The 25,740-nt window shown below is 41.1% G+C and overlaps 1 protein-coding gene across 2 annotated transcripts in view; it reads right to left on the reverse strand.

Annotated features, from left to right (window-relative positions):
- Window positions 1-1,496: 1,496 nt before the first annotated feature.
- The window catches only part of LAMP3 (lysosomal associated membrane protein 3), a 144,267-nt gene continuing 120,023 nt past the window's right edge, over window positions 1,497-25,740 (reverse strand). Inside the window, exons 5-6 of one of the 2 annotated variants that reach the window (XM_069213106.1) lie at window positions 21,717-21,878; window positions 1,497-2,095 (exon numbers count right to left, since the gene is read on the reverse strand). In XM_069213106.1, coding sequence (XP_069069207.1) covers window positions 1,959-2,095; window positions 21,717-21,878 — 299 coding nt within the window. In that variant the 3' untranslated portion in view covers window positions 1,497-1,958. Of the gene's footprint in view, window positions 2,096-11,278; window positions 11,855-21,716; window positions 21,879-25,740 lie in introns of those variants that run through there. The other variant, XM_069213105.1, reaches the window with a different exon arrangement.

Raw genomic sequence — 25,740 nt, forward strand, 5'->3', positions numbered from 1 at the left:
GAAATGGGGTGAAAACTCACCCTTTCTCCTGATTCAACTGCAGTTTCTGGATGAACACGATTGGACAGGGCCCTCCGTAGCTGTTGCCAGGGGCCCACAGAGAAAACACAGCCCCGTCACTGGACAAAAAGTTAGGCAACCTGCATTGGCTGTGTACGTTGGGGGGGGAATCACCGCACATTGGCACGGGACCACTGCAGACATGTACATGTCACAATAATGTTTTTAAATTACTATGACATGCATATTTAGAGGACACAGGTGAGCCAGACACGGGTGGGGACACACTGGTACACAACACATATCCAACACATACACAGCTGTCATTATGGTGCCAGTATGCATTGACAAATGAATGCTGGCCCCACAATGACAGTACATTCACACTTGCCAACTGAGTCAGTATGTGTATATGTGTGTGCAATGCAATTGGCTTGGGGAGGTGGAAGGAGGTGTAATGGGTAAAGTGGTTGTGTCACTATGTGTGCCACTTGCATATGGTGTGGATGTTGTATATTTTGCGTTGCTTCGTGCAGAACTCAGGTGCATATTGTTGTGTATCGGACGCTCTTCTGATGTGTGTAGTTGTGCTTGTGTGTGCGTGTGTTTGTGTAAATGAGTGCGTAGGTTGTTGTGTCGTATGTGGGTGCAGTGTCACTAGTGTGTGTATGTTGTGTGATGGATGGACGTGTATAAGTGTTTGCGGCATGTAGGTGTTGTGGTGTAATGGCAATGGTATGTATGTTGTGTGAAGGGTAGAGAGTGTGAGTGTCTGACTTACCTCTTTTCCTCAGCCACAGGCATTGTCTGATGTCCTTTGGGTCCAGCGATGTCCTCCCTCAGTCAGCAAACCGCCGCCAGTACACCTCCAGTCCAACTGTACCATCTAAACACGGCTGGCAGGGATCCGCCAGGCTGACAGGTAGGGAGAGAACTCCGTTGTGGTGGTCTGCGGGTCAGCCGCAATACATCTAAATACAGTGGGCAGAAGACCACTAAAGTGACGGCTTTTAGGGCCCGCGTCCGACGTGGCTTGGTGGTGCTACTGCCAACATCTAAATCAGGCCCTTATATTCAAATGGAATATCATTTTCTATGAATCATCCTAGGGGCAGAATAACCGAAAGACACATATGGCAGTTCCTGCTCCGTTTTCCCATTTCTGAAATTTTGAATGCGAGTGGATAGGTTCAAATACTCAAACCAAGACACACTAAACTGCCTCTTGGTAATGTTATAAGCAGAGTTTTGGAATTAGACACATACCTGATTATCTCTTATTGAACAGACGATTGGAGTTAGGTTCCACCTAACCAACTTTTTTTCAGTATTATGATGCCCTCAGTAAAATAGCCTAAGTAAAAAACTTGCTCACGTTGAAAGTTGTATTGACTTGTGCTTTTCACCACATTCTTCTTCATAGCAAAGCCACTGAGATATGACGTCAGAGATTCTTAGATTGAGCTACAATATCACAGACAGCATAGGCACATAGCTATATTTTCCACAGTGCGGTATTTTAACCATTTTATTTTAATTTTGTGAAAACACGTTTCTAGAAACAAAAACATCAGGTTACATACACCACTAAAAAAGTGCACATTTGTGGTAGGAAGGAGTAAAAAAGGATCTGGAGGCTTTTCCTTATTGTTGAAACTGTTTACACAGTAAATATGATCAAGGGTTATTCAGGCCTGCTGACATAACTTACAATTGAGTTTTAAATGTAATTTCATCACTAACTAAAGTCAACCTATCATATCATCAGACTGAGTGGCCTACATTATTACATACCACATATCACTTTTTCCATCACCTTTAATACTTAGATGCTTGTTTTTTATGGTACTGATGCAAACATTTTAGAATATTAAAAAAAATAGTTAAAAAGAGTATCTTTTTTATAACATGGTTAAAGAATCCCTTTTGAAATTCACATAAAGACAATTAGATAGCTTTTAAATTCTCTGATATCCAGCTAATTTTCGCTTGCGGTAGATGAAATATAGTATAATGGCCAAAATTATTACGGCGACCACGGTTATTCCAACAGCGACAGCGATCCTGGAACTGTGGTCTTGGAAGCACTCAGATTCTGATGAAAAAAATGAAAAGAAAATTGTGACTTAGGCCTTTTGTCCAAAACAAGTATATTTATAATCACTAACTTCAAGACAATTAAAAAAAATATATGTTTTTTCAGTGCTTTTTGCATGATTGCCCCCTATATACCAAGAAATGGAAGTATATTGAGAAATGTGAATAATTTACATTATAGTTTTGCGGTCTTTATTTACCTACTTTTTCACAGATTTCATTAAAATGTCATGTACTTATGGTACTCTACAAATGGAATGGGTTACTTCATCTCAAATTATGGGGGTCATTCTGACCCTGGCGGTCGTTGACCGCCAGGGTCAACGACCACGGGAGCACCGCCAACAGGCTGGCGGTGCTCCCAAGTGCATTCTGACCGCGGCGGTTCAGCCGCGGCCAGAAAGGGAAAACCGGCGGTCTCCCGCCGGTTTTCCGCTGCCCTACAGAATCCTCCATGGCGGCGGAGCGCGCTCCGCCGCCATGGGGATTCTGACACCCCATACCGCCATCCTGTTCCTGGCGGGTCTCCCGCCAGGAACAGGATGGCGGTAGGGGGTGCTGCGGGGCCCCTGGGGGCCCCTGCAGTGCCCATGCCAATGGCATGGGCACTGCAGGGGCCCCCGTAAGAGGGCCCGACGTAGTATTTACACGACGGGTGCAACTGCACCCGTCACACCTTCCCACTACGCCGGCTCAATTCTGAGCCGGCGTCCTCGTGGGAAGGTTGATTTGCCCTGGGCTGGCGGGCGGCCTTTTGGCGGCCGGCCGCCAGCCCAGGGAAAATCCCAAAATACCCTCAGCGGTCTTGCGACCACGGAGCGGTATTTTGTTGGGGGAAGTCTGGCGGGCGGCCTCCGCCGCCCGCCAGACTCGGGATCACCTCCTATATGTCTTTTCTAATTTGCCATACTTTGCATTTCGTCCTACTAAAACAGTAGTCAGATTTACTCCAAATTGTTAGGATCAGTGATCTCCTTCTTAAATGTTCATACATTTATAGCTATAAATCTGTGAATTTATTTTCACTAAAAAAACTTTGCGAGGGGTCAGTTATGACTACCCCTGCTCATAATAAACAAAAGCTAGTTCATAAAAACTCAATAAGTGACTTACAAATTACAGTTGAAGTGACATTATGGTTACAAAGCAAAACCTAAAAAGCATCGAAATTCCTATGCCAATGTAAGCTGCACAAACCATAATAGGCACACCTGCAATGCTCTGCTCATGACCTAACACATTTAAAAATACAATATAATTGTAGAGTCAGGGAGATGGGGTCAAAGTAGGTGTAAGATATATTTAAACTTCCAATAACAATGTGGTTGGTGTTGAAGCATCAATGTATTGGCACTTCGAGATAGTAACATATAACCACTTCAAAGGGGCAACAGAGCTAGACTGGAACGTAACGATCAAGAAGGATGAGATCCAGGCAAGAGCCTTCTCTCTCTCGTACAGATGCCTTTTTACCCACACGTGTAGCAGCTGATGGTTGACAGGCAATGACCTTGCTTCCTTTAGGAAGCAGTGATCTATGACCACAAACAGTACCCATAGGTGGATTTTTTTAATCATCAATGGACGAACTTGCAGGGATGCCCTTTGTGGATTGGATAATTGATACAGTGTAACTGAAGACTGGCAGTGACTGGTCATTTTATGCATACGTTGCCAATCAGTTGGTCGCAAAGATCTGATTTAAATGATATAGAAAATAATCAGATGGGACACAGGAAAATGGGGCGCTTCGGGGGTGTGAGAGGGCAGTTATGCCATTGCTCACAAAATTAATTGCAACAGTCCAAGGTAAACCTGCATGACGGGCACAATATCAGCTTGAGCAGGTCAATAGCGCATTCCATCCCGCAGATGGCATCTGCCACAGGGCTGATGACCCGAGTGACACATATGCACTACCTGATACAAACAGGACCAGATGACTGAAGAACATCAGAAGGACAAGTGTATGATGTCTACAGAGGGACGCATGGCAAATGAAATGAGAATCAGTAGAATACTCACTCACCAGTGCAATTTGTAGTCTGGGTTTTGGCTCAAAGATAGACATGTCCTATGACAAATACTAAGGATATAGGGCGACAGGTACAAAGATCCGGTTTTGAGACTCGCAAACTGCGAGTCTTAGAGACTCGCAATTTGTGAGTCACAAAACCGGATGTACAACAGTGTACTTTACACTGTTTGCGATTCCCAATGGGGTCACAAATGACGTACCTCATGAATAATCATGAGGTAGGTCGCAATTTGCAACCCCACCTGGAATGACCGCCCTCACAGGGATGGTGGCCTGCTGGAGACAGCAGACCACCATGTCTGTGACTGCTTTTAAATAAAGAAGTTTTTTTTTTTAAATGCAGCCCGTTTTCCTTAAAGGAAAACGAGATGTATTTCAAAAACAAAAAGTTTTCTTTTCATTTTTTCAGAGCAGGCAGTGGTCCGCGGGACCACTGCCTGCTCAGAAAAAATATTTTTGCTGCCATTCACAAAGGGGAAGGGGTCCCTTGGGGACCCCTTCCTGTTTGCGAATGGGTTAGCACCAGTTTGAAACTGGTGCTAACTGCAATTGTTTTGCAACTGCATTCGTGGTCACAAAACAATCATACATATCATTTGTATTCGGTATTAGGAAGGGACGCCCTTGTCACACCCCTTCCTAATACCGAATCGCAAAACCCAAACTGCAATTCGGTAACAAGTTACCGAATCGCAGTTTGGGCTTTGTACATCCCCAAAAGCATTTTTCAAGTCGCAAACGGGCCGATTCTGTGAATCTGCCCCTTTTCGACTAGAAAAATGCTTCGTACATCTGGCCCTTAATGCTAACAGCTAAACTAGGTTAAGGTAACAGTAAAATTAGATCTAGCCTCATTTCCTTTCCAGCTGACAACTACTGTCCTTAGTTTGACTTAGTTGTAAAAAAATTTTATTTTACATGTTTAAACATGTGAACTTACACGTGCAAAATTGTTCCATAGGGTGGGAACGAGCTTTTTCAAGGTGGGGATGCCGCAGAATGTTAGTTAGAGTGGGCTTGTGGGGATTCACACAGTGTTACAAGGGCATTTATATTCTGGAAATTGACTTTGGTCAAGTTAAAGAATACATCAGTCTGTGCTCTTTGTAGGAATGACGAAATGCCAATCTCAAAATCAGCTGACAATCAGGTGAAATGTTTTGTCAACAGGAAACGGGAACAAATCGCTGGGAAAAAAGTAAAGTAAAAGGGTTTAAAATTCAAATGCATTTTTGTAAAGTATTTGTGCATTCTTATTGCTTGTGGAAATGTTTGGATTCACAAACAAACTAGCTGCAGGAAAATTCGACTCAGATTCCTGGGAGGATTTCTGGATTTCTATGAGAATTCCCTAACGATCGGAAATGTAATCAAAATATGGCATAATGGAAATGTAAACTTTCGTTTTTTTTTTACAATTGGACCTAAAGAATGTAATTGTCTGTATATGGAAGCCCCTGTGTTAGAGATGCATGTCTACCACAACAGCATTATAAAAGAGAATTTGCTTCAGGTGGTCTGAGAGCTTCTGAACAAGATAGTTCTGTAACATAAAAGGCAGGAGCCTCAGTAAGGGGCAGTGCTTAATTTGTAAATTAAGAGGTGCCGGTGCTCAAAGCCCTTCTCTCAAACACGAGGCTGCAGTGATTAAATCTGCCAGCACTGAATACTGAGGCAGCGTAATCCTGAAGCCATCTCGGGCCTCTTCAATCCATTTACGGCCACCCCTGTCCCTTCAGCTTATCCTGCAACTTTCTACTTTCTCCCTTTATGACGCTTTTTAGTTTTTCCTTCTTCCGTCTTCCACATATGTGTCTTTTGCTCGCAGCAAATGCTTGAGGAATAAGCCCCGGCCCTCACAAATAAGTGCCGGTGCTCAGCACCGGAAACAACAAGCACAAATTAAGCACTAGTAAGGGGTGGTCACTTTCTTTTGTACCACCTGAACTGAAACAGGAATTTCGTTCCACTGGAGTGAAAATAGATGGGAAGAAGTGCAACATGCACAAACTGGTATTATGCCATGGGACTGTGGAGGTAGAGAAGGAAGCAGGGATTGATGGTTACAAAGGGTGATCATTAGTGGCACGGAAGGAAGTTGGTAATGTGTAGAGTATTTGTCCAACGACCACGCCCTTCACAGCAAGGTTGAATCCCATTCCGTACAATATTTAAATGATAAGAGTGTGGTTGTCAGGAAGATGGAAAAATCCAGTCTAGGGTCTAGGTTGTTCTGCCATTTGATTACTGCTACTGGCAGAGCTCTAGTGGATGTGTGTGGAAGTTGAGGCTTTCTATTACCAATCTGTTGCTAAGGTGACATGGTGATGGACGCATGAAGTGTTGGTAGGGTGGAATATGAAAGTGATGGGTAGAATGTGGAGCATGAAGTTGGACTGGAATACTGGTGGTCCATCAGTTGCAAGACATGGTTGGAGTATGATGAAAGAAGCCAAGCATTGTGAAGCTCTGATTAAAGCCATTTAGTCTCTACCTAGTGTCAGTTTCTAGTTTGCTCCTGCTGCACAACTCTGTTGTATTGCCAGAATTAACATTGTATTCATGGTGACTTGTTGTCTCTCACATTATAGTTTTGAAGCCACTTTATGGAATTTTATTTCTTCATCAGTCCTGAGGATTCTTTTGCTGTCAGCTACAGTGTGATCATCATGCAGGATTTGGGGTTTTCATTAAAGAATTCGGAGCATTTGATAGTCAACAAAGTGGAGAATGCTGGTTCATGTTTTGTGTGTCTGCTATATACAGTATAAGTGTAGAGAAAATGCATGATGCTGATCCAATGGCCAACGCTACAACCACCAGCCATGATTGCCATTGATAAAGATGCTCCATGTTTTGCAAATGTATTATTCCACATCATTTAACACTACCCGCAGCAACTGCATGGATCTGAAGAACCTAATCAACACACCAGGACCTTAAGTAAGAATACTAGCATGTTGCCTGTAAATAAAATTGTCACCTGTTCACTTCTATGTGTTTTTTAACTTTGGGACACAGGGCACATTTGTCGTTTTGTTTGCTTATTGCACCTTATATATGACATTTTTAAAATTTCTATGTGGTCTTCGAATTACTACACTACATGTGTAGTTACTACAATTTCTGGTTTAATCAAAACCATCAATAAAGCTGGAGTGCATTAGTTATTTTACTACATTAGTTGTATGGTTAGAATATACTTCTTTGGATATCTGCAAAGGTTTTATGAATGAATACCAAGAGAACCATTATTTTGAGTATATATTAAATGTTCAGGTTCTACTGGCATAAAGGCTGGTCCTGTCATATACAGTAGACAAAGATGAAGGTAGCACACAAAACTATATGTTTAGATTTGCAGCATTAGACCATTACTTCTCCTAGGCTGCATAGGCCTTTCGGTGAGGCAATAGGAACATCTTAACAATTCTGTCTAATAACATTTTAAAGACATTGATACAATCTGCCACCCTACATTTTATAGGCTAGGGACTTTTATTGGATTTTGGACAGGGACATACTCAGATGGCACCCGAAAGGATGCACAAAATTGGACATTGTTGGTTTGCTGATGGAGGTGATGAGCAAGATTGACTGCATTGATATTTGAAAGGTACTCCACCTGGCTCAGGGGGAATACTTCTGCTACTTGGTCACGCACACAACACTCATCAGATTGGACCGCATACTGAGCACACAAGACTTAGCGACAAAAATCGAGGGTGCACAATACTAGGAAGATTCCTTTCAGATCACTCACTATGTTGATCAAGGACAGTTGTGAGTGGGCACAGACTTGAATCTACATATGGCAACTCAATCCAGAGACACTACAAGATGGGCCGTTAGGCTGGCCATCCACCCATCCATAAATACTTAGATAGAGAGCAACCGGGTAACGACTACCACCAGAGGTACAGACTGGAAAGCATTAAAGGTGGTTCTGAGAGGAAAATGTATAGGTTAACTAGTTGAAACCAGAAGACAACTACGACATGATTTGACTCAATGAACCATAGGCAGAGTAAACACAGCAAATGACTGGTCAACTTATTTAAGAAGTACACCATTGAAATTCTCTATCCACACCCAAAGCATTCTGCAATGACACTACTGACCATGTAAACCACCTACTGAGCGTACCCAGCCTCTCCACAAAGCCCAACATTAATATTCACACCCACCTGTTCATTTAAACCAAACATCTCTTCACCTGCTGCAAGCAGAAATTCACCAACAGCAACCAAACCACCCACAAACAACAAACAAACAACAAATAAAATGATGCAAAACTCCAAAGTGACCTCTCCGAAATCAAAGCTTCTCTACTTTTCCTGCAGATACTCACCAACTATTAACTGTCTAACACCACAGAAGCATCCAATAGAAGCAAAACTCATCTTCACATTCTTGGATTCTCCTACCCACCATTCCACTCAATGTAAAAGTGTAATGCCACTAATCAGTTTCTTCAGTAACAACAGCAAACAAGAGTAATCCACAGCGTTCCCAATATTACTTTCCAAAATGGACTTCCTTTAAAATGCTTGTCCATGCAGACCTGCGCAGCATCCTCCCCGTCTCTCAAAACCACCACTTTTAAAACATAACCTCCTCCCACCTTCGATAGAGAAACCCTCAACAAAACAGTGCTGAAAACACTATTCAAAATAGTTGCTCCTTGCGCAAGCCATTTCTCTCAGGCTAATCAATTGATTTTAATATACATTTTCTATAGCACATATTTACTCATTGAGGCATCCTGGCACTAGAAAGTAACTGGCTGGCTGCAGGATGAGAGTTATGATGGAAAAAGACAATTTCAAAACTGGACAAATTCCCTCAGTCATAATTAAAACCAAGCTTAACCCCCATCAATGCAAGCAACTACAAACACAAATCTATCCTGCCTGTGAAATATCTGTAAGAAAGCTGTTTCCTTCTAGTTAAAAAATGATCACAAATCTGTCCTAAACTGCTCCCACTCAGACTTCAGACCACAACTGATTTTAGACAGTGTCACTCTTATCATAGATAATGGTGACCCCTGTTAACTGGTTCTTCTCAACCTTTAGTTGCTTTCAGAAGTTCCCCCAGTTAAACAAGGAAGTCCATGATATGAATGTGAAATAGTAATTCATATGTAATAGATATTAACACACTTGGTATCTATCTCAGGAGAAAAACAGTCGACTGTTACCACCTACAGATCACTAGTAGGATTTTGAATACCTGTAGCACAGTGGTGGTGAAATAAAAAAGCTCCTCCTAGAAAGTGAAGATGTGTAGTTGACTGCAGACTAAGAAGGTGCTCTCTTATGACCACCCAGGGGTTGGTGGTGGTGGGGGGGTTGTTTGAGGGGAAGGCCGTGATAAGGGACAAGGGGTGGGATTTTGAGATGTAGAAGTAAATGTAAAACATCAATATCTTCCAGTGTTGCCAACTCCTGATTTATATGTTGGAGCACAATATTGACTTCTGAAATGTAGTCAAGGTAAGAAAAGAGTTTCTATTATTAACTCCACTGCAGCAGTATTTCAGGAGTCGATACGATGGACACAACATAACCTTAGGTCGCCATTTTGATCATGATAGTCTGGTAAGCACCTTTTTTTCACTACATTGATCTAGCAAACACACCTTTTATGTCTGGTCAAACCAAAGGGGTAATTTTAATCTAATAATGGATTGCTTAAAAAAGCAAAAGACCCAAAGACAGAACAAATTCTCCAAGAGGGACAAGAAAACCTAAAAGAATAATTACTTCACTTGTCTAGGGGAGCCCGAACGGTCTGCTGTTTTTCTAGTTCTTTTAATCATATGGCATGGGCCGCAAAACTTCTTCCACCAGTTCTTGTCTTAGAGAACTTTGAGAGAGCAAGTAAGGCCTTTTTCTGAGAGCTGGAGTAACATGGCAGAACATATCTCCTAATTTTTTCCTTCGTGAGCATAAAGGCTAAGCCATGGACAGCAAACGCATAATGGACAGCTATTTAAAAGATATCCATGCTGCTACCAACATCCAATGCAACTGTGTTTGGATTGGTTTCATCTGACAGGTAGCTGGGGTTTATGTCGTCATGCAACCTGCTTGATTCTGGATTATGTACTGACTGTGAATAAGACGCTGCCTGTACACGGTGCACTTACAACTAGATGCAGAGGTCTCAATTCCCAGCTCTAGTACATAAGTGTGTCTAACCTCGATATAGGGACATCATTTGCTAGCAGGGTGGGGCCCTTAAAATTAGCAATCTGTTCACATGAAGCTTGCAGGCTTAGGTGATCAATCTTCTTTGGTCAACCAAAACTACCGAGGACATCTGAAGATGCTCCTTTTGTTGATGCTCTAAGATTTAAATCAAAATAACACAACACAAACATTTTTGCAGGTGAACTATGGAAACAAAGGGGGTCAGGGACCGCCGGGGCCAGGGTCGGCGGGAGCACCGCCAACAAGCTGGCGGTGCCCCGCAGGGCATTCTGACCGCGGCGGTTTGGCCGCGGTCAGAAGAGGAAAAACGGCGGTCTCCCGCCGGTTTTCCACTGCCCACATGAATCCTCCATGGGATTCAGACACCCCATACCGCCATCCTGTTCGCCCGCCAGGAACAGGATGGCGGTATGGGGTGTCGTGGGGCCCCTGGGGGCCCCTGCAGTGCCCATGCCAATAGCATGGGCACTGCAGGGGCCCCAGTAAGAGGGCCCCACAAAGAATTTCAGTGTCTGCTTTGCACACACTGAAATTCGCGACGGGTGCAACTGCACCCGTCGCACCTTCCCACTCCGCCGGCTCCATTCGGAGCCGGCTTCCTCGTGGGAAGGGTGTTTCCCACTGGGCTGGCGGGCGGCCTTTTGGCGGTCGCCCGCCAGCCCAGTGGGAAACCCAGAATAACCGCAGCGGTCTTCCGACCGCGGTGCAGTATTCTGGAGGGGGGAACTCTGGCGGGCGGCCTCCGCCGCCCGCCAGGGTTAGAATGACCCCCAAAATGTTTTAAACTGTGCCATGTATGGAGATGGTCTTAAGACAGAACGATGACAAAGATGTCTCAGTAGAGCCAACCAAAGGCTTTGCTGCACTCCACATTCACTCCCTAGGTATGTAATATTCAAACTAATCACTGGAGGGGAAGCACACATTACCACGACTACAGAAAAGTTTAATGCAGTCATAATTAATATAAACCAAAATGTGTCCACACTGCATTGTATTTAGCCATCCAGATTCAAAGTGTATTCTTGCTCAGCAAAATGATTTTGCATGCACATTTGAGGGTTACAGAGGCAATCACCCCGTCAATTTGGTTGCTACAGCAAACATGGATGTAACTAAAATATCAACTTTAGCAGTCACAGTAGCAATTGTATTTACTGGGACAACAATAACACAATCACAAATGTATTCAAAATATCTGTGCAACAACAGATGAAATACTTTTATGAAGTCTTTTTATAATTACATGTCCATATTGTGAAGTCAGGGACATAACATAAAAGAATAACAAGTGAAAACGTCAGGCCTGGATCCAGTTTCTCTGTACATGTGCTAGGGCAGGAACAAGAATCAAAACCAGTTCAGATTGGCTCATAGTCAATAGTCCTTCTTCTGTTTCCAATCAGGTACACTTCAACCACAATGAGAAAAAAAACCAAGAGAGCCAGAGCAAGGGCGATAGGAACTACTATAGCAGTTCTGTCTTCCAAGCATTCATATTCTGCAATTAAAATCACAGGAAAGATGGTGATAAACACCAAATTCATGTCACAAACCAACAGTTTACAAAACAATGTTCTCCATTGCTAAATGATTCCTGCATATAAAGTAGTTAAATTAAAACCAGGACCCCGTGTACAAGGGATGCCATTTTAACAAACTGTGTCAAAGTCACGTTAGTAAATACTTAGGTGGTAATTTCCAAATTGAGAGATGCCCTTTTTTTCCGAACTGGAAGGAAAATGGGGAAGATGGTAGACTCAACGAGCTGCTGACATCCCACAGACCACATCTTCTAATGAAAGTCATCAAACTGTTAGGGCAATGAAGAGACTAAACTGGGGAATACACAGAAACAATCTGCATCTCATTTGAACCGATAGAAGAAGCAACCAGTAGTATAAGTAGATAACCCTCTGCTCAGTGTCCCCATTAATATCAAGGGAATACTTCCTCTTCTCTCCATCCAAATCCTACTACTCGACATGTTGTGGTCACAAAACATGTTTCTACTGTAACCTCCTCCTCTTAACTGAAGAACCTTGACACCTTAGTATTTTGGCTACATAGACTGAGAGGTGTGTCCCCTGAATATCAAAACTACATTATCGATGGGAGACAAGATGGATGACACAGTATCGAAAATAAAATACCAACAGGTAATTAGGTACAAATTTTCTATACTTCACCTCACATACACGTACCTACGCGCTACATTTATCTTCTATGTAAGTAAATGGAGAGTTAGGAATAGTAAATCTATACTTCTCTAACTGCGCTTAACTTCCAATATTTTGTTACTTAATTATCTGTCCTCAATATGATTGAATCATAAGATTGTTAATGTTGATGCTCAGTAGTACAAGCGAGCTGAGAACCACCACTCCGACCTAGAACATGATCTGGTGACCATGGACCAACGATTATTTGACTGCTGATAATGTATTTCTCACATAAGCTTATTTGCACTGCAATTGCAGTAGTACGTACGGATGATGCTGATTTTCTGTGGACTATCATAACTGTTGGACAACAGTCAAACAGCCAGAGAAATTTTCACAAAACCTGATCGAACTGAACACTATGCTGGGGTGCAAATGCAAAGACAGGGCGTGTAGATTTGATGCTTGGCACTTGCAGTTTTCGTAAAACTCTACTTTGTGATACACATTACGTGGTATTACTTCTTCACATTTATTGCAATATCCCTTTTTTGTTGCAAAACACCCAGGAGCCTAACTTAGGACTAAATGGGAATGGAAAATTCTAAGGTTCTGGAAAATATGCCAAACCAAATAGAGAAACCTGTGGTGATAATTCCTCCAATTTAAGGATAATATTGTGGAAGAAACCCAGCTGGTGGATTCTCATCCGGATTTAGCAAATCCTTAAGAAAATGGGAGATCCTAACACTTCGCTAGGTATAGTCTATAGTATTAAAAGTAGACAGGATGGTAAGCATAAGAGAAAGGAAAGGCCCTTCTAGGTTTAATGCTATATCTGGTCAAATTCTTCTTTCTGAGTGAATTCATATCGAACCTAGGTACTATTATTAACTTTGTTTATTGAAGCAGTTTTAGTATTCTTTGCTTTCATGAAAAGAGTTCAAATAAAACATACAATTCAAGAGACACATTCTAAATGAGAAACCTGAACAATTACATAGCAAAAAAGAGGCAGCTATACTATGAAGCACAAATACCCCTTGTATAATATTCAGATTATTGGCGATTTTAGCACTGACAATTTTTCATGATACTGATTTTTCTTTAGCTTGATCAAAATGGCAAATTTGTGCAATTTCCTGCACATTCACTGTGCTATGTATTCAACAGCACACTTTTATCCAAGACTAGTATGTCCTATATTCATCACTGTAATACTGAATTATGGGATACATGTATCAAAGTTTTTTTTTGCGACTCGCAATTTGAGAGTCGCTAAACCGCATGAGTATAGTGTCATTGACAATATTTGCGACTTGCAAGGGGGTCGCAAGTGCCCACCTCATGATTATTCATGAGGTAGGTCGCAATTTGTGACCCGCTTGGGAATGGCAGCCCTCACAGGGAGGGTGACCTGCTCGAGACAGCAGACCACCATGTCTGTGACTGCTTTTAAATAAAGCAGTTTTTTTTTGTAATGCAGCCCGTTCTCCTTTTGTTTCATTTTTTCAGAGCAGGCAGTGGGGCCCCCTTCCCGTTTGCGAATGTGTTAGCACCAGTGTGACACTGGTGCTAACTGCGATTGTTTTGCAACCGCATTCACAGTCATACATGGGACTGCGAGTCGCAATTAGGAAGGGAACACTCCTCCCTAATTGCGAATCGCAATCTCGTTTTGCAATTCGGTAAAAAGTTTACCGAATCGCAAAACAGGTTTGTGCATCGGGAAGTGCATTTTTCACGTCGCAAACAGCCAGATTCGCTGTTTTCGATGTTCAAAATCGTTAGTACATGTGGCCCTATGTCCTTTGTGATCTTACTTTGAGGTCTCCCTGAATACATTGAGGAATAGGCTTGACCCCATATGGGAAAGGTTGTTCAGTATAAAAAAGAGGGTGTCTGCCTCCATGTTTAGTGAAAGACACGGTTAACCTTTAGTTTCATTAGTCTTTAGTTAAGGAAGGAGTGTAGACGAAATGAGATCAGTCTTCCACTTACTCGAGATCACACATACAGTATTAATTTACTACTTTTAACTCAACCATATTACTCAAGCCATTCTAAAAAGTTGCCTCTGACCATTCCGAAGTTGTATTACAAAGTTCAGCATTTTTGAACCTGTAAAAACATAATTGGCTATCTTGGCCTTGAGCAAAATTGTGTTTGCCTTGCAGCTGGCTGGGCTGAGGTGGGGAACAGTTTGCTGGAAATTGAAACAGGTTCTATCCAAGCTGCATTAAAGCTTACATTTTTCATGGGTTGAAAGGAAGATGTGCTCCTTATTCTAATAAAAAAAGTGCTGCAAATGTTTGAGATCACTCAGAGCAGGAATTTTCCATTCCCAAAACCACTTTTTAAAAACTAAATAAAATAATTTTTGTACATAGGAGTAGGAAAAAGGATATTTTGTTTTGTTTACAGTATGCACGAAATGAGATGTAGAAAGTAGCACCTGTAAAACCCCCCAACCTTATTTCCTGTGGAATCTTCCACATGGTGTACAGAGAATTATTCTGTTACTAAGGTTACATTTGCTTCCGTTACAAGTTATCACAGGAACTTGGGAAAGCATAACTGAGAGGTTCTGTGACCTTTGTTTGAATTATGTTCAAGATTTAAATCATGTGATCTTTGTATGTCTATCCCTACATTTTGCATGCTGTCACTTTTTGAGGCCGATCTTTTTGAAATATAGTATAATTTAGATAGCCGAAGCTCGTCAATGTTTATTTGCCCCCCCTCCCCCTCCACTGAAATGTTTTTTAAGTGTTTTTTAAATCTGTTTAAATGTCTGCATGTATATGTGTGATTGTTTTCTTTGTACCTCATTTTAACTGCAGAGGACCGATATGTCATTATGCAATCACAAGTTTTATTATCCAATTATATGCTATGTGCCATAGTCGGATGCTCAACACATATAATGGTTTCATTGCACTTTATTATTTGAGTGGCAGAACTGCTTATTTCATCCTTGCAGTTATTTGTCCCTTTAGCACTTTATGTCTTCATTTGCACTTTTTAATATTGTGTTTCAATATAGAATGTATTGTATATTGGATTGTTTCGAGCATTGAACATTATTGCCACAATTGAATGTTTTGCAAATTTGCACTATTAGCTTTTTGAACTTTACAATAGAGTATTCATATTGCCTATTTGTACCTAGCGAGGTTTTGTACATCTTCTGTGATGGAGTTTTGTAATAGAGTTATCATTCACACAGATTTAGGCCCTATAATGGCTTTGCTTATGGATTTTTTAATCTCAATTGTGAGTGGGTGAAATAACTTATTTTTTATAGTAGTTATATGTATTTCTCTTTTTAAATAATTAATTTTTTGTGAATGTTTTCATGCTCTTGTACTGAAGATAAGGATGATTTGCGGTATTCGTTTTGGGGATCTCTGTTGAGTCTAAAACATAATAAATAACATTGAATTGAATTAGTATTGTTATGAGTTCCATTTGTTGTCCCCTAAAAAGTTCACTAGCTGACTTAATCCTCTTTTAAAGTGTTTTAGCATTGGATTCTACTCTTGATTGATGGGTCGTTTCCACAGAGTAGTGGCATCAAAACTACACAATTGTCTCCAAAAAGTCAAGCATTTGTGTTCCTTTTTTTGGAGCACCATCAATAAAAACAGGTGAATGTTCTTATTTGGTTGGGGTTACAATTCCTAAATCTGCTTTCGACAGTGACGATCTTGCATAGGAGAACTGTATTTTCTCAGAATGCCTGGTATGGCTGCCTTAGTTGTGGCAGGAGTTAGAAAAAGTTCCACTGCCAGTCCTGTTAGTGTCCTGACCAAATGCAACAAGGGCCCCATAGTCGTGCAGTACTGTAAGGCTCGAAGGGTAATGAGGTCACCTTAGGAGATATTCTAGTAGGAATAGAGACAGTGAAATACATGGAAAATCTCTGCATATCTCTGGTCCAGCTAGTATTGTTTTATTGTGCCACAAGCTGGTGTGTAAGTACCTAGAGGAGTATGTGACCTTCTGTGAGAACCGTGGTATCTCAGTGTGTGTTCTCTCCTAGATGTTTGGTACCGCAGAAGTGTGGTTCCTCGAACAGTGTTTCTTAGGATGTTTTGCATCTTGAAATTAGATATATAGGGCCTGATTACAACCTTGGCGGATGCGATACTCCGTTGTAAACGTGACAGATATCCTGTCTGCCGTATTACAAGTTCCATTATATCCTATGGAACTCGTAAAACAGCGGGTGGGATATCCGTCACGTTTGTGAGGGAGTATCCCATCTGCCAAGGTCGTAATCAGGCTCATAGTCACTTATCTCTCCAGAGCAGAAGGCACCCAGTGAGATGGCGATTTAGTAATAACTGACAGAGGCTTCTTAGGAGATGTGGGGTTTATTGGATGCTCAGTAATGTCTGGGACATTTCTTATGGAGTTTGAGGAAGCGCAGATACTGGAGAAAGTGTGTTAAGGATGTAAAAAGCCAGATTAACAAAGAGTATTTTGCTGATTTTAAGTACTTTGATATGCAGAAACATTTTATGTTACAAATGTATTATCACTATCAATGTAAATGTAGTTCATTCTTTTTATTCATTTATATTTTAGTGCTTTTATAAATAGCATGTTAGGTATTAATTTTTATTTACACTTATCGCCAGTCAATTATAATATATCACTAAAGAGTATTATGAGAACTGAAACAATTTAACTGTCTGAAGGTAGTAAAACTTGAATATTAGGATGGTAAATGGGTGTTCTAGAATTTTAAACATGACCCTGGGAAATACAGCCCTCCTTTTGATGGTGACTTTAAAACACTCTGAAATGTAGGATTGGAAAATAATACTAGTTGGTAAGCATACTCAACGAATCTCATATTCCAGTTGAATACATTTTAGTAATTTGCTGTGTGTCATTTTATGTCATGCTTTACAATACTCTTTACATTTCCAAGAGAAACATTCAAATCAATATAACTACTATATTTTTCAATAACGTTGTGCAGTCCATTATCTATTTTCACTAGAAAAAAACACTATTCAGTTTCCCTGGAGTGTAACACATCAATGTGCAAGGCAAAATACATTAAAGTAAAATAATGCTATACATGATCACATATTTTCACATTCAAGCAAATTAACCTCACCACTTGCATTCAGCCTTACCATTGCCTCATGGCGGATTCAGACTTATTACAAAAATAAGAGTTGTTTAAACAACTGGAAAGAAACATCTTCAGAAATGTCCTTGATATTAAATTAGTCTTTCCTGTAGCATGTCTTTATTTTAGCGTCAATAAAAGACAGTGAACAAAAAGATTTTTAATGTAGTGAAGTGATGTATGTTTAGTACAAACTCTGTGGACCATGGCCAATTCCTTCATGTTCCATCAAAGTAGCCTCACAAGGATTCTCCTTGAGAAAAAGTGGCAGAATCCATGGCAAGCAAACACACTAATTTGTAGACTGTGAGGCACACAGGGAAGAGAGTAGTGTTTACACCATCAAAACATTTTCATACAATGGAGTTAAATACCACTGCCACAAGGAGGAACCCTTTGTGCATTCTAATAAACACATACACCAGACCTAGAACACAAACACTTAGGAGGATATGTGACCCTATTAGCCAGAGGCTAGAATCTGATGTCTGCAATCAATTGAACTGGCTACACAACTTCAGAAATAGACTAACACATCTGCAGGAGGTGGCTTAAGGAGAAAATGGAAGGAACCAAATGCAGAAGTATGTAAGGCAAAGGTTGGCCTGAATACCACCTGTTACCAAAAACTCGCTATTGCTTTAGAAGTGTAAAGAAAAAGGTAGACATCCTGGGCACCTCAGGAGGCCAGTTCAAGACTTCACTATCCTTAACAAGTGCTTTTGACAAGATTAAAAAAAGGGAACTCTGCAAAGATAGTGGAATGCCAAAGGCTTGACAAGTGCTTAGATTTCAATGCACATTGTTCATCCATTTTAGATGTGTGACCAACCAAAGTGTAATCAATACAAACAAGTTCTAAATGATAGTAGTGATCAACAGCAATCCAGGATATTTCACCATCTTCAAAGACATCCTTAAACAAGCACTGCACTTTCAAAAACACATGAGAATTCAGCTCACAGGAGACTTCAACTCATGCACAGATTGCCCTGATGTACAGACAATGGCAATCTTCCAGACCCTGAACCATTAGATGCATTCTTTATGATAATGCTGATGGAAGACCTATATTATCACTCTGCTTTGACAAACTGCACAAGACCTACAAGGTATAGACTACTTTCCCTCTTCTGCTATCTACCCGTAATTATTACTTAGCAGCCCAACTCGGGCCCATTATCCGCCTGATATCCATTGAAGGTGTGATGCATAGCATCCATCTTCACCCAGGATACTTGCATTAATTCAGTAAACCAATGTCCAACTTTTTATTAACTGTAATGTAATGTAATGTAACATAGATTTCTAGAGCGCTGCTTGTCAATCGTGAGGGTATTCAGCGATGAGTAGGTGAATGTAGGAGTGTGCTGAGGCTGGGCCTGAATACAGGCAGTTTCGATGGTTGCACAGGAAGACTAATTGAATAGCCAAGTCTTCAGTTTCTTGTGGAATCCAAGAAGTGAGAAGAATGCCCTGGTGTGTTGGGAGAGATCGTTGAAGGATTTGTCGGCTTGGTAGGAGAATCATCCACCACCTTTTCTGCTTCTGTGAATGCAGAGTGTGTGTGTGAGAGTGATGTTGAGTGAAGTAGCCTTGTGGGTTGATGGAAGTGAAGCCGGTGATTGTGGTATGTGTGTCCTGTGTTGTTAAGTGAGTGAATGTGTTTGTGACAAATTTGAACTGACAGTGCTTCTGAAAGGTGAGCCAGTGGAGCACTATGAGGAGTGGTGTAGTGTGGATTTGGTGCAGGAGGTCTAGGACGAGTCTGGTGGCAGCATTGTCGATGGCTTGAAGACTGAAGATGGGTTGGGATGCCAGCATAAAGTGCGTTACCATAGTACAATATGGTTGTGATTAGGGTCTGTGCGATGGTACGTCTATGTCCAATGGGAGCCACTTGAAGATTTTACATAACATGAGGACGATGTGGAAGCATAAGAAGATGGCGGCGTTGACCAGGGACTTCATGGGGACTTTGGTGTCCAGGGTGAGGCTTAGGTTCCTAACACGGTTGGCTGGGGTCGGTGTGGGTCCAAGATCACCGGGCCCCAGGTGGAGTCCCAAGGTGAGCTCTAATTCCCAAAGATCAGCACTTTAGTTTTATCTGGGTTGAGCTTGAGGCAGTTTTTTTAAATCCAATTAGCCACAATGACCATGCATTATTTAAAGTTTATCTTGGTTTTAATGGTGTCATCTTAGAGGGAAAAAATCAGCTGGGTGTCGTCAATGTAGGAGATGATATTGATTCTGTGGGATCTGATGATATTTGCAAGAGGAGTCATGCACATGTTGAAAATTATTGGACTGAGTGATGACCCCTCTGGGAGTCCAAAGATGAGGTCCTTGGGTTCTGATGTGAATGGCAAAAGCCTGTTTCATTCTGTTCTTTCAGAGAGGAAGGAAGGGGAGTGGTGGCTGTGAAGGGGAGAAGTGAGTACATCAGGGTTGGCTAAGGACTTTATGAAAAGGGTGGTGGCTCCTGCTTGTTTCCAGCTATCTGGGAAGGTGTCTGTCATGTGGGAGATGTTAATGCAATGAGTGCAGCGCTGATCGTGGCTTTTCCCAGGTTGTAGACATGGTGCTTGCTGGGTCTGTGGGAGCCCATGACTGAACTATCTTCATTATTACTGCTGGATAGAGGGTTCCATGCTGTCAGCGGGTGGTCTTTGGTTGATGAGCTTAGCAGGATGAGAAGGTCGATGGAGGTGGCTGGGGTTTGTAGTTGCTGTAGATCTTGGTGATTATTTCATGGAAGAAGTCGGAGAGGTTGTTGCTTAGTTTCTGTGCAACAACCGAAGAAAGCATTCTGAAGCAGCTGAAAGACAATATTCTTTGTGCTATACAAACAACTGAAACCTATATTAGTAATGCAAGGGTTTCTTTCTGGAAAATCAAGCTAGTTAAATGATGCCCACTTGACTTTTGAAAACAAATAGTTGAAACCCCTAAACTTTGACTTTTTACAGATTCAAGGGCAAAATTGGGTGATATGCAAAACTGATCTAAGCAGGTGAGGCAAGACACTTAACGCTGTCCTCCCTAGAATCTATGTCAATATTCCAATTCAAACAAACATTGAGAGTTTGTCTCTTCTCTTGAGGATTAAAAAAATATTTCACTGAATACCTAGAAGGGTACGGTGGACAGAAAAATCAATGCTATATAGCAGCAGACATCAAATCTTAACAAAAAAGGGTGTGGTACCATAATGACGTGGCATAAAAATCATCTGGTATTAGTTTTGTGGGCTTAATAAATATTGCATCATTTGAGTTATTAACAAAAAATGTATGCCCATTGTGAAGATATTTTTATAGACAGACGATATTTAGGCCAGGATATTTATATCAGACAGTACTTTTGTTATCAATATTCTGATACACAACTCATAAAAGAGATTGTTAGCCCATAAAATGGAAATTATTCCTGAACAGAAACTAATATCTGTTTGCATTGCCATGATCTTAAGACTTAGGAATATGTTAAACAGAAGGGGAGGGGAACGTTGTCCCTTATCAATAAGAAAGGACCAAAATTTCAATATAAAATTCCTTAGACAGTGGCAACCAAGTATGGGTGTTCCAGCAATAGACACCTGCTTGATTGAAGATATCAGAAAACTCATACAAATACAGTCCTGCCTTCAGTGATCAAATGAATGCCAACAAGGACTAATAAAACTTAATTGGGAACTGCAAATGTGGTACCATGTGGTGCTATATCTGGAAGCTCAAAAAGATAATTGCGGGCTAAAGCCCAGACACCACTACCTTCTGTGTGACTTTGCTGTAAAGAGATGGATAACTTATTTTTAATTTTACATAAAGTTTGCAGTAAATAGAGGTTTTTTAAACTAGTATTTCGAGATTGCATATTTTAATTATGGTCCTACCATCTTATTAAAAACATATTCACTCAATGATAGATATTATTTCAATTAGGGTTCACTCTCACTGTGTGGTAAAAGCATCTGTAATTCCTAAATAATTCCAAAGAATTCATAGAAATATATGTATTCATGGAACTTTATAAATAATTATTTGACTTACCTGCTCCAAAACTGTTATGTTCAATGTTGAAGGCTTGAAATCTGGCATTGACCATTACTAGAGACAAATCTTTCTCAAGGGGAAATTTCTGCATGGATTTACACTTGTAAGAGTAACCCAACTTGGTCTTCATTAAAGTCTGTTTTATAATTTGACGAACACCTAAAATTGAAAACAAAATCTACTTAAATAATCAATTACTTTCATGCGCACGAAACAAAAGATATCCAAACAGACATTCCCTTCAATTTTCACTTTAATGAATTGTAATCTGAAACAGACAAAGCAAAACAGGCTGAAGAAGCTATTTTGTAAAGACACAATATTACATTCTTAAAGATCCAACTTGTATGCAAAGAATTATGCGAGGCCTTTTGGCTCCTCTGGCTTACCTTCCTCTACCTTGGTTGTAATATAAAGTGTTAAAATGATGGGCTTTAAAACATCACTCATTACTTAGAATCTAAACCAATGTTCTTGTATCTTTCCTTGATATGTTTTAGAGGTTAGTTAACTACAAAACATTCAAACTAGCTGGAAAAAAGATTTATAACACTTAGGGTTACTTTTGCTCCACAACATTAGGGACTGTTCAGACCATTACTCATGAAAGTTCGGATTGAACTGTTTTCTGTTAATCAATAGTGAAGGGTGAACTTTATAGTAGAAAGAACAGTAGTAGAGGAAACAACTTTTGCAGATATCATCCTAGGAAGCTCTAGACTTGTGCTAAAAGATTATAAGTATCTCCAGACTGTAGAAGATACACAACAATGACTGTTGTATAAAATGAATGGTGCTATCACCCAGGAGTGTCAAGTGGAGGTTTGATAGCACTGAATCTGAGTATGTAGGAAGCTGTAAAAAAATCAAGCAAAATCGATGTATAACTGCAAAAAATCTGACATTCTGTAAAGGACTCCGTTAGTGGGATGGTGCTCATTTCGCCCAAATGGCAGAGTAGCACTGCTCCACTGTACATAAAAAGCAGAACATAGTTCATTAGCATTCTAAAAGAGTGTCCAGGGATGCCATAAAAACCTTTGACTGAAACTTTACAGAAGTACGTTTTTTTCATGTTGTTCAGCACCACCAAGACCAACATTCCTGATCACCCGTATCATCTCCTCCTACTTACGGATACTGGGGGCAGTGATAACTGTTGGGAGGAGGTGGCATTAGAAATAAAAGGGATCCCTTACAAAGAAGGAACTACTGAAGAAAACAGTAATTAGGTTACTGTTTCTTCCCAATATTTCATCCTTAGGAGCCACTTGCTTTCAACAGACAAAGGGGGTCATTATGACCGCAGTGGTCGGCGATAATGTAGCGGTAGTTCCGCCGAGAGGTTGGCGGTACTTACCACCACATTATGACATTGGCGGGTTGGCTGAAGCCAACTCGCCAATGTACCACTCCGACCGCCACGGCGTTATCAGCCTCCGGGCTGGAGATATCCATCTCCAGCCTGGCAGCCACCATTGTGCCACCTGCAGGATTATGACCCCGCCTACCGCAATGGTTTTCGTGGTGCCCGTAACGCCACGAAAACCATGGCGGTGGGCCATATCAGTGACAGGGAATATCTTCCCTGCCACTGATAGGGGTCCTCCCCACCTCTCCAGATCCCACCTCCTACCTCTCCAAGCTACCACCCCCTACATCCACGCCCCCTTCACACACACACACGCATTCACACACTCTTTCACACATACATACATGCATGCATACATCCAGTCACACACACTTCCAAACATACACGCATTCACCTTTCACAAAATACACGCACTCACACGGCCGTTATTGCACACACGCATTCAGCAATCAACAAACCCCGCATTCACACACAGACACATTCACACACCTCCACACACACACAACACCCCCCTTCCCCTCCCCTGTCGGGGACCCGACTTACCTGGATCCAGGGGGTCCCCCGGCAGGGGACGGGGCGGGGTGCTGCTCCCGCCAGCAGCAGACCGCCATGCCGTGTTATTTTTCATAATATGGCTGGTGGCGGTCTACTGGTGTGGCGCTGCTGGTGGTAGCAGCACCACCTTACTGCTATCCGCCAGTATGGCCACAACTGGACTTTCGCCATTCTTGTGGCAGAAATCCAGCTGTGGTCATATTATGGCAGATGGCTGGTAGCCACGGCGACGGTCTTTTGGCGGCCATCACCGCAGTGGTAGGTGGTTTTTACCGCCGATGTTGTGATGAGGGCCTAAGTCCTTTACTGAGCATTATAGTGTAGTAAGGAGTTTGTAGGATTCAGGGAAGGGTAACATAAAGAGTAGTAAAAGGGATTTTAGGGGCTAGAAAGGGTAGAGTTAAGCAATAGTAACAGTGTTGTAGGGGTTAGGGAAGTATAGCATTAAAGGGTGGTAAGAGATTTTAGACTTCAGGGAAGAGTAGTGTTAAGCAGTATTAAAGGCTTTTTATTGTGCAGGAAAAGAAAGTGTTATGCGCATTAAGGGACTTTTAGGAGCCAGGGAAGATGGGCTATAAGAGGTATCAAAGTTGTTCAGGTTTAAGGAAGGATAGCATTAAAAAGTAGGTAAGGGCTTTCAGGGTTTAGGAAAGGGTAGTGTTAAGGAGTTTTAATGTTTTTATTGGTTTCAGGGATAGGTAACATTAAGGGGTAGTAAACACTTCAGATTCCAGTAAGTTTCACGTTAAAGGGTAGTAAGGAGTTGTTAGGGTTTCTGAATTGGGTAGCTGTAAGGTGTACAAAGGTTTTCTGGGGATCAGGGAGGGGTAGCATTAAGAGGTAGTAAGGTTTATTTTTATTCAGACTATGGTAGCATTAAAGGGCAGGAAGGAGTCTTTATGCTTCTTTGAAGGGTAGCGTTAAATTGTAGTAAGGGTTTTTTAGTGTTCATGGTGGGGTGGTGTTGAGGGTTAGTATAAGATTTTTTAGGTTTAAGGAGGATTGGCTTTAAATGGTTCTAAGCGTTTTTCAGGGTTCATGGATTGGTAACGTTAAGTAGTATAGGCTTTTAGTGGTTAGGTAAGGTTAGCGTTAATCAGTAGTAAATGTTTTTTATAATGCAGAGAAAGATAGCAGTCAGGGGTAGCAAGGGGTTTTTAAGGGTCAGATAATTGAAGTGTTAAGGGGTTTTTAGTGTTCAGGGATGGGTAGCATTAAGGGGTATTAAGGTTTTTGGGTTCAGACAAGTCCAGCATTATGCAATAGTAAAGGCTTTTTAGGATGCAGAGAAGGCTAGCATTAATGTATAATAAGGGTCTTTGTGGGTTCAGGGAATGGTTTCGTTTAGGGGTAGCAAGGTTTTTAGGATTCAGGAAAGGGTATTGTTAGAAGGTTGGAAGAGATTTATAGGGTTTGTGGAAGGATAGCACTAAGGGGTAGTGAGGAGTTTTGAGGTTTCAAGGAAAGGTATCATTAAGTGGTAGTAAGGGGTTTTAGGGTGTAGTTAAGGGTGGTGATAAGATGCAGGAAGAAACTTGTAGGCTTCAGGGAAGAGTAGCATTAAAGGGTAGTAAGGATATTTTAGTGCTCAGTGATTTGTGGAGTTAAGGACTAGTAAGGGATTTTCAGATAGGGTAGCAATAAAGAATAATTATATGTTTTTTGTTCTGGAAAGGGTAGCATTAAGGTATATTAAGGAGTTTTTAGGATTCAGAGAAGACTGATTTACAATTGCTGCATTTTAAATAAATTAATTTATTTAAAAATTAAAATTAATGTGAGGTAAATTAAATATACCAGTTTTTGAATTTTTAAGAATAAATACAAAATGAAAATAAATAATTAAATCAAGTTTTTGCAATTGAAATATCTAAAGCTAGAAAGAATACAAACTTACCTGTGAAGTAAATGCACCAAAGATTTAAAATCGGTAATGTAAAAGTCCTACAGATGTACTTACCTTAATTTAAAAACCGTGACAAATGTGACGGATATCCCGCCCGCCGTATTATGAGTCCATTATATCCTATAGAACTCATAAAATGGTGGGCAGGATATCTGTCACATTTGGGACGGATTAACCCCCTCCACCAA

The sequence above is a fragment of the Pleurodeles waltl genome, chromosome 11, assembly GCF_031143425.1.
Source record: "Pleurodeles waltl isolate 20211129_DDA chromosome 11, aPleWal1.hap1.20221129, whole genome shotgun sequence".
NCBI lineage: Eukaryota > Metazoa > Chordata > Amphibia > Caudata > Salamandridae > Pleurodeles > Pleurodeles waltl.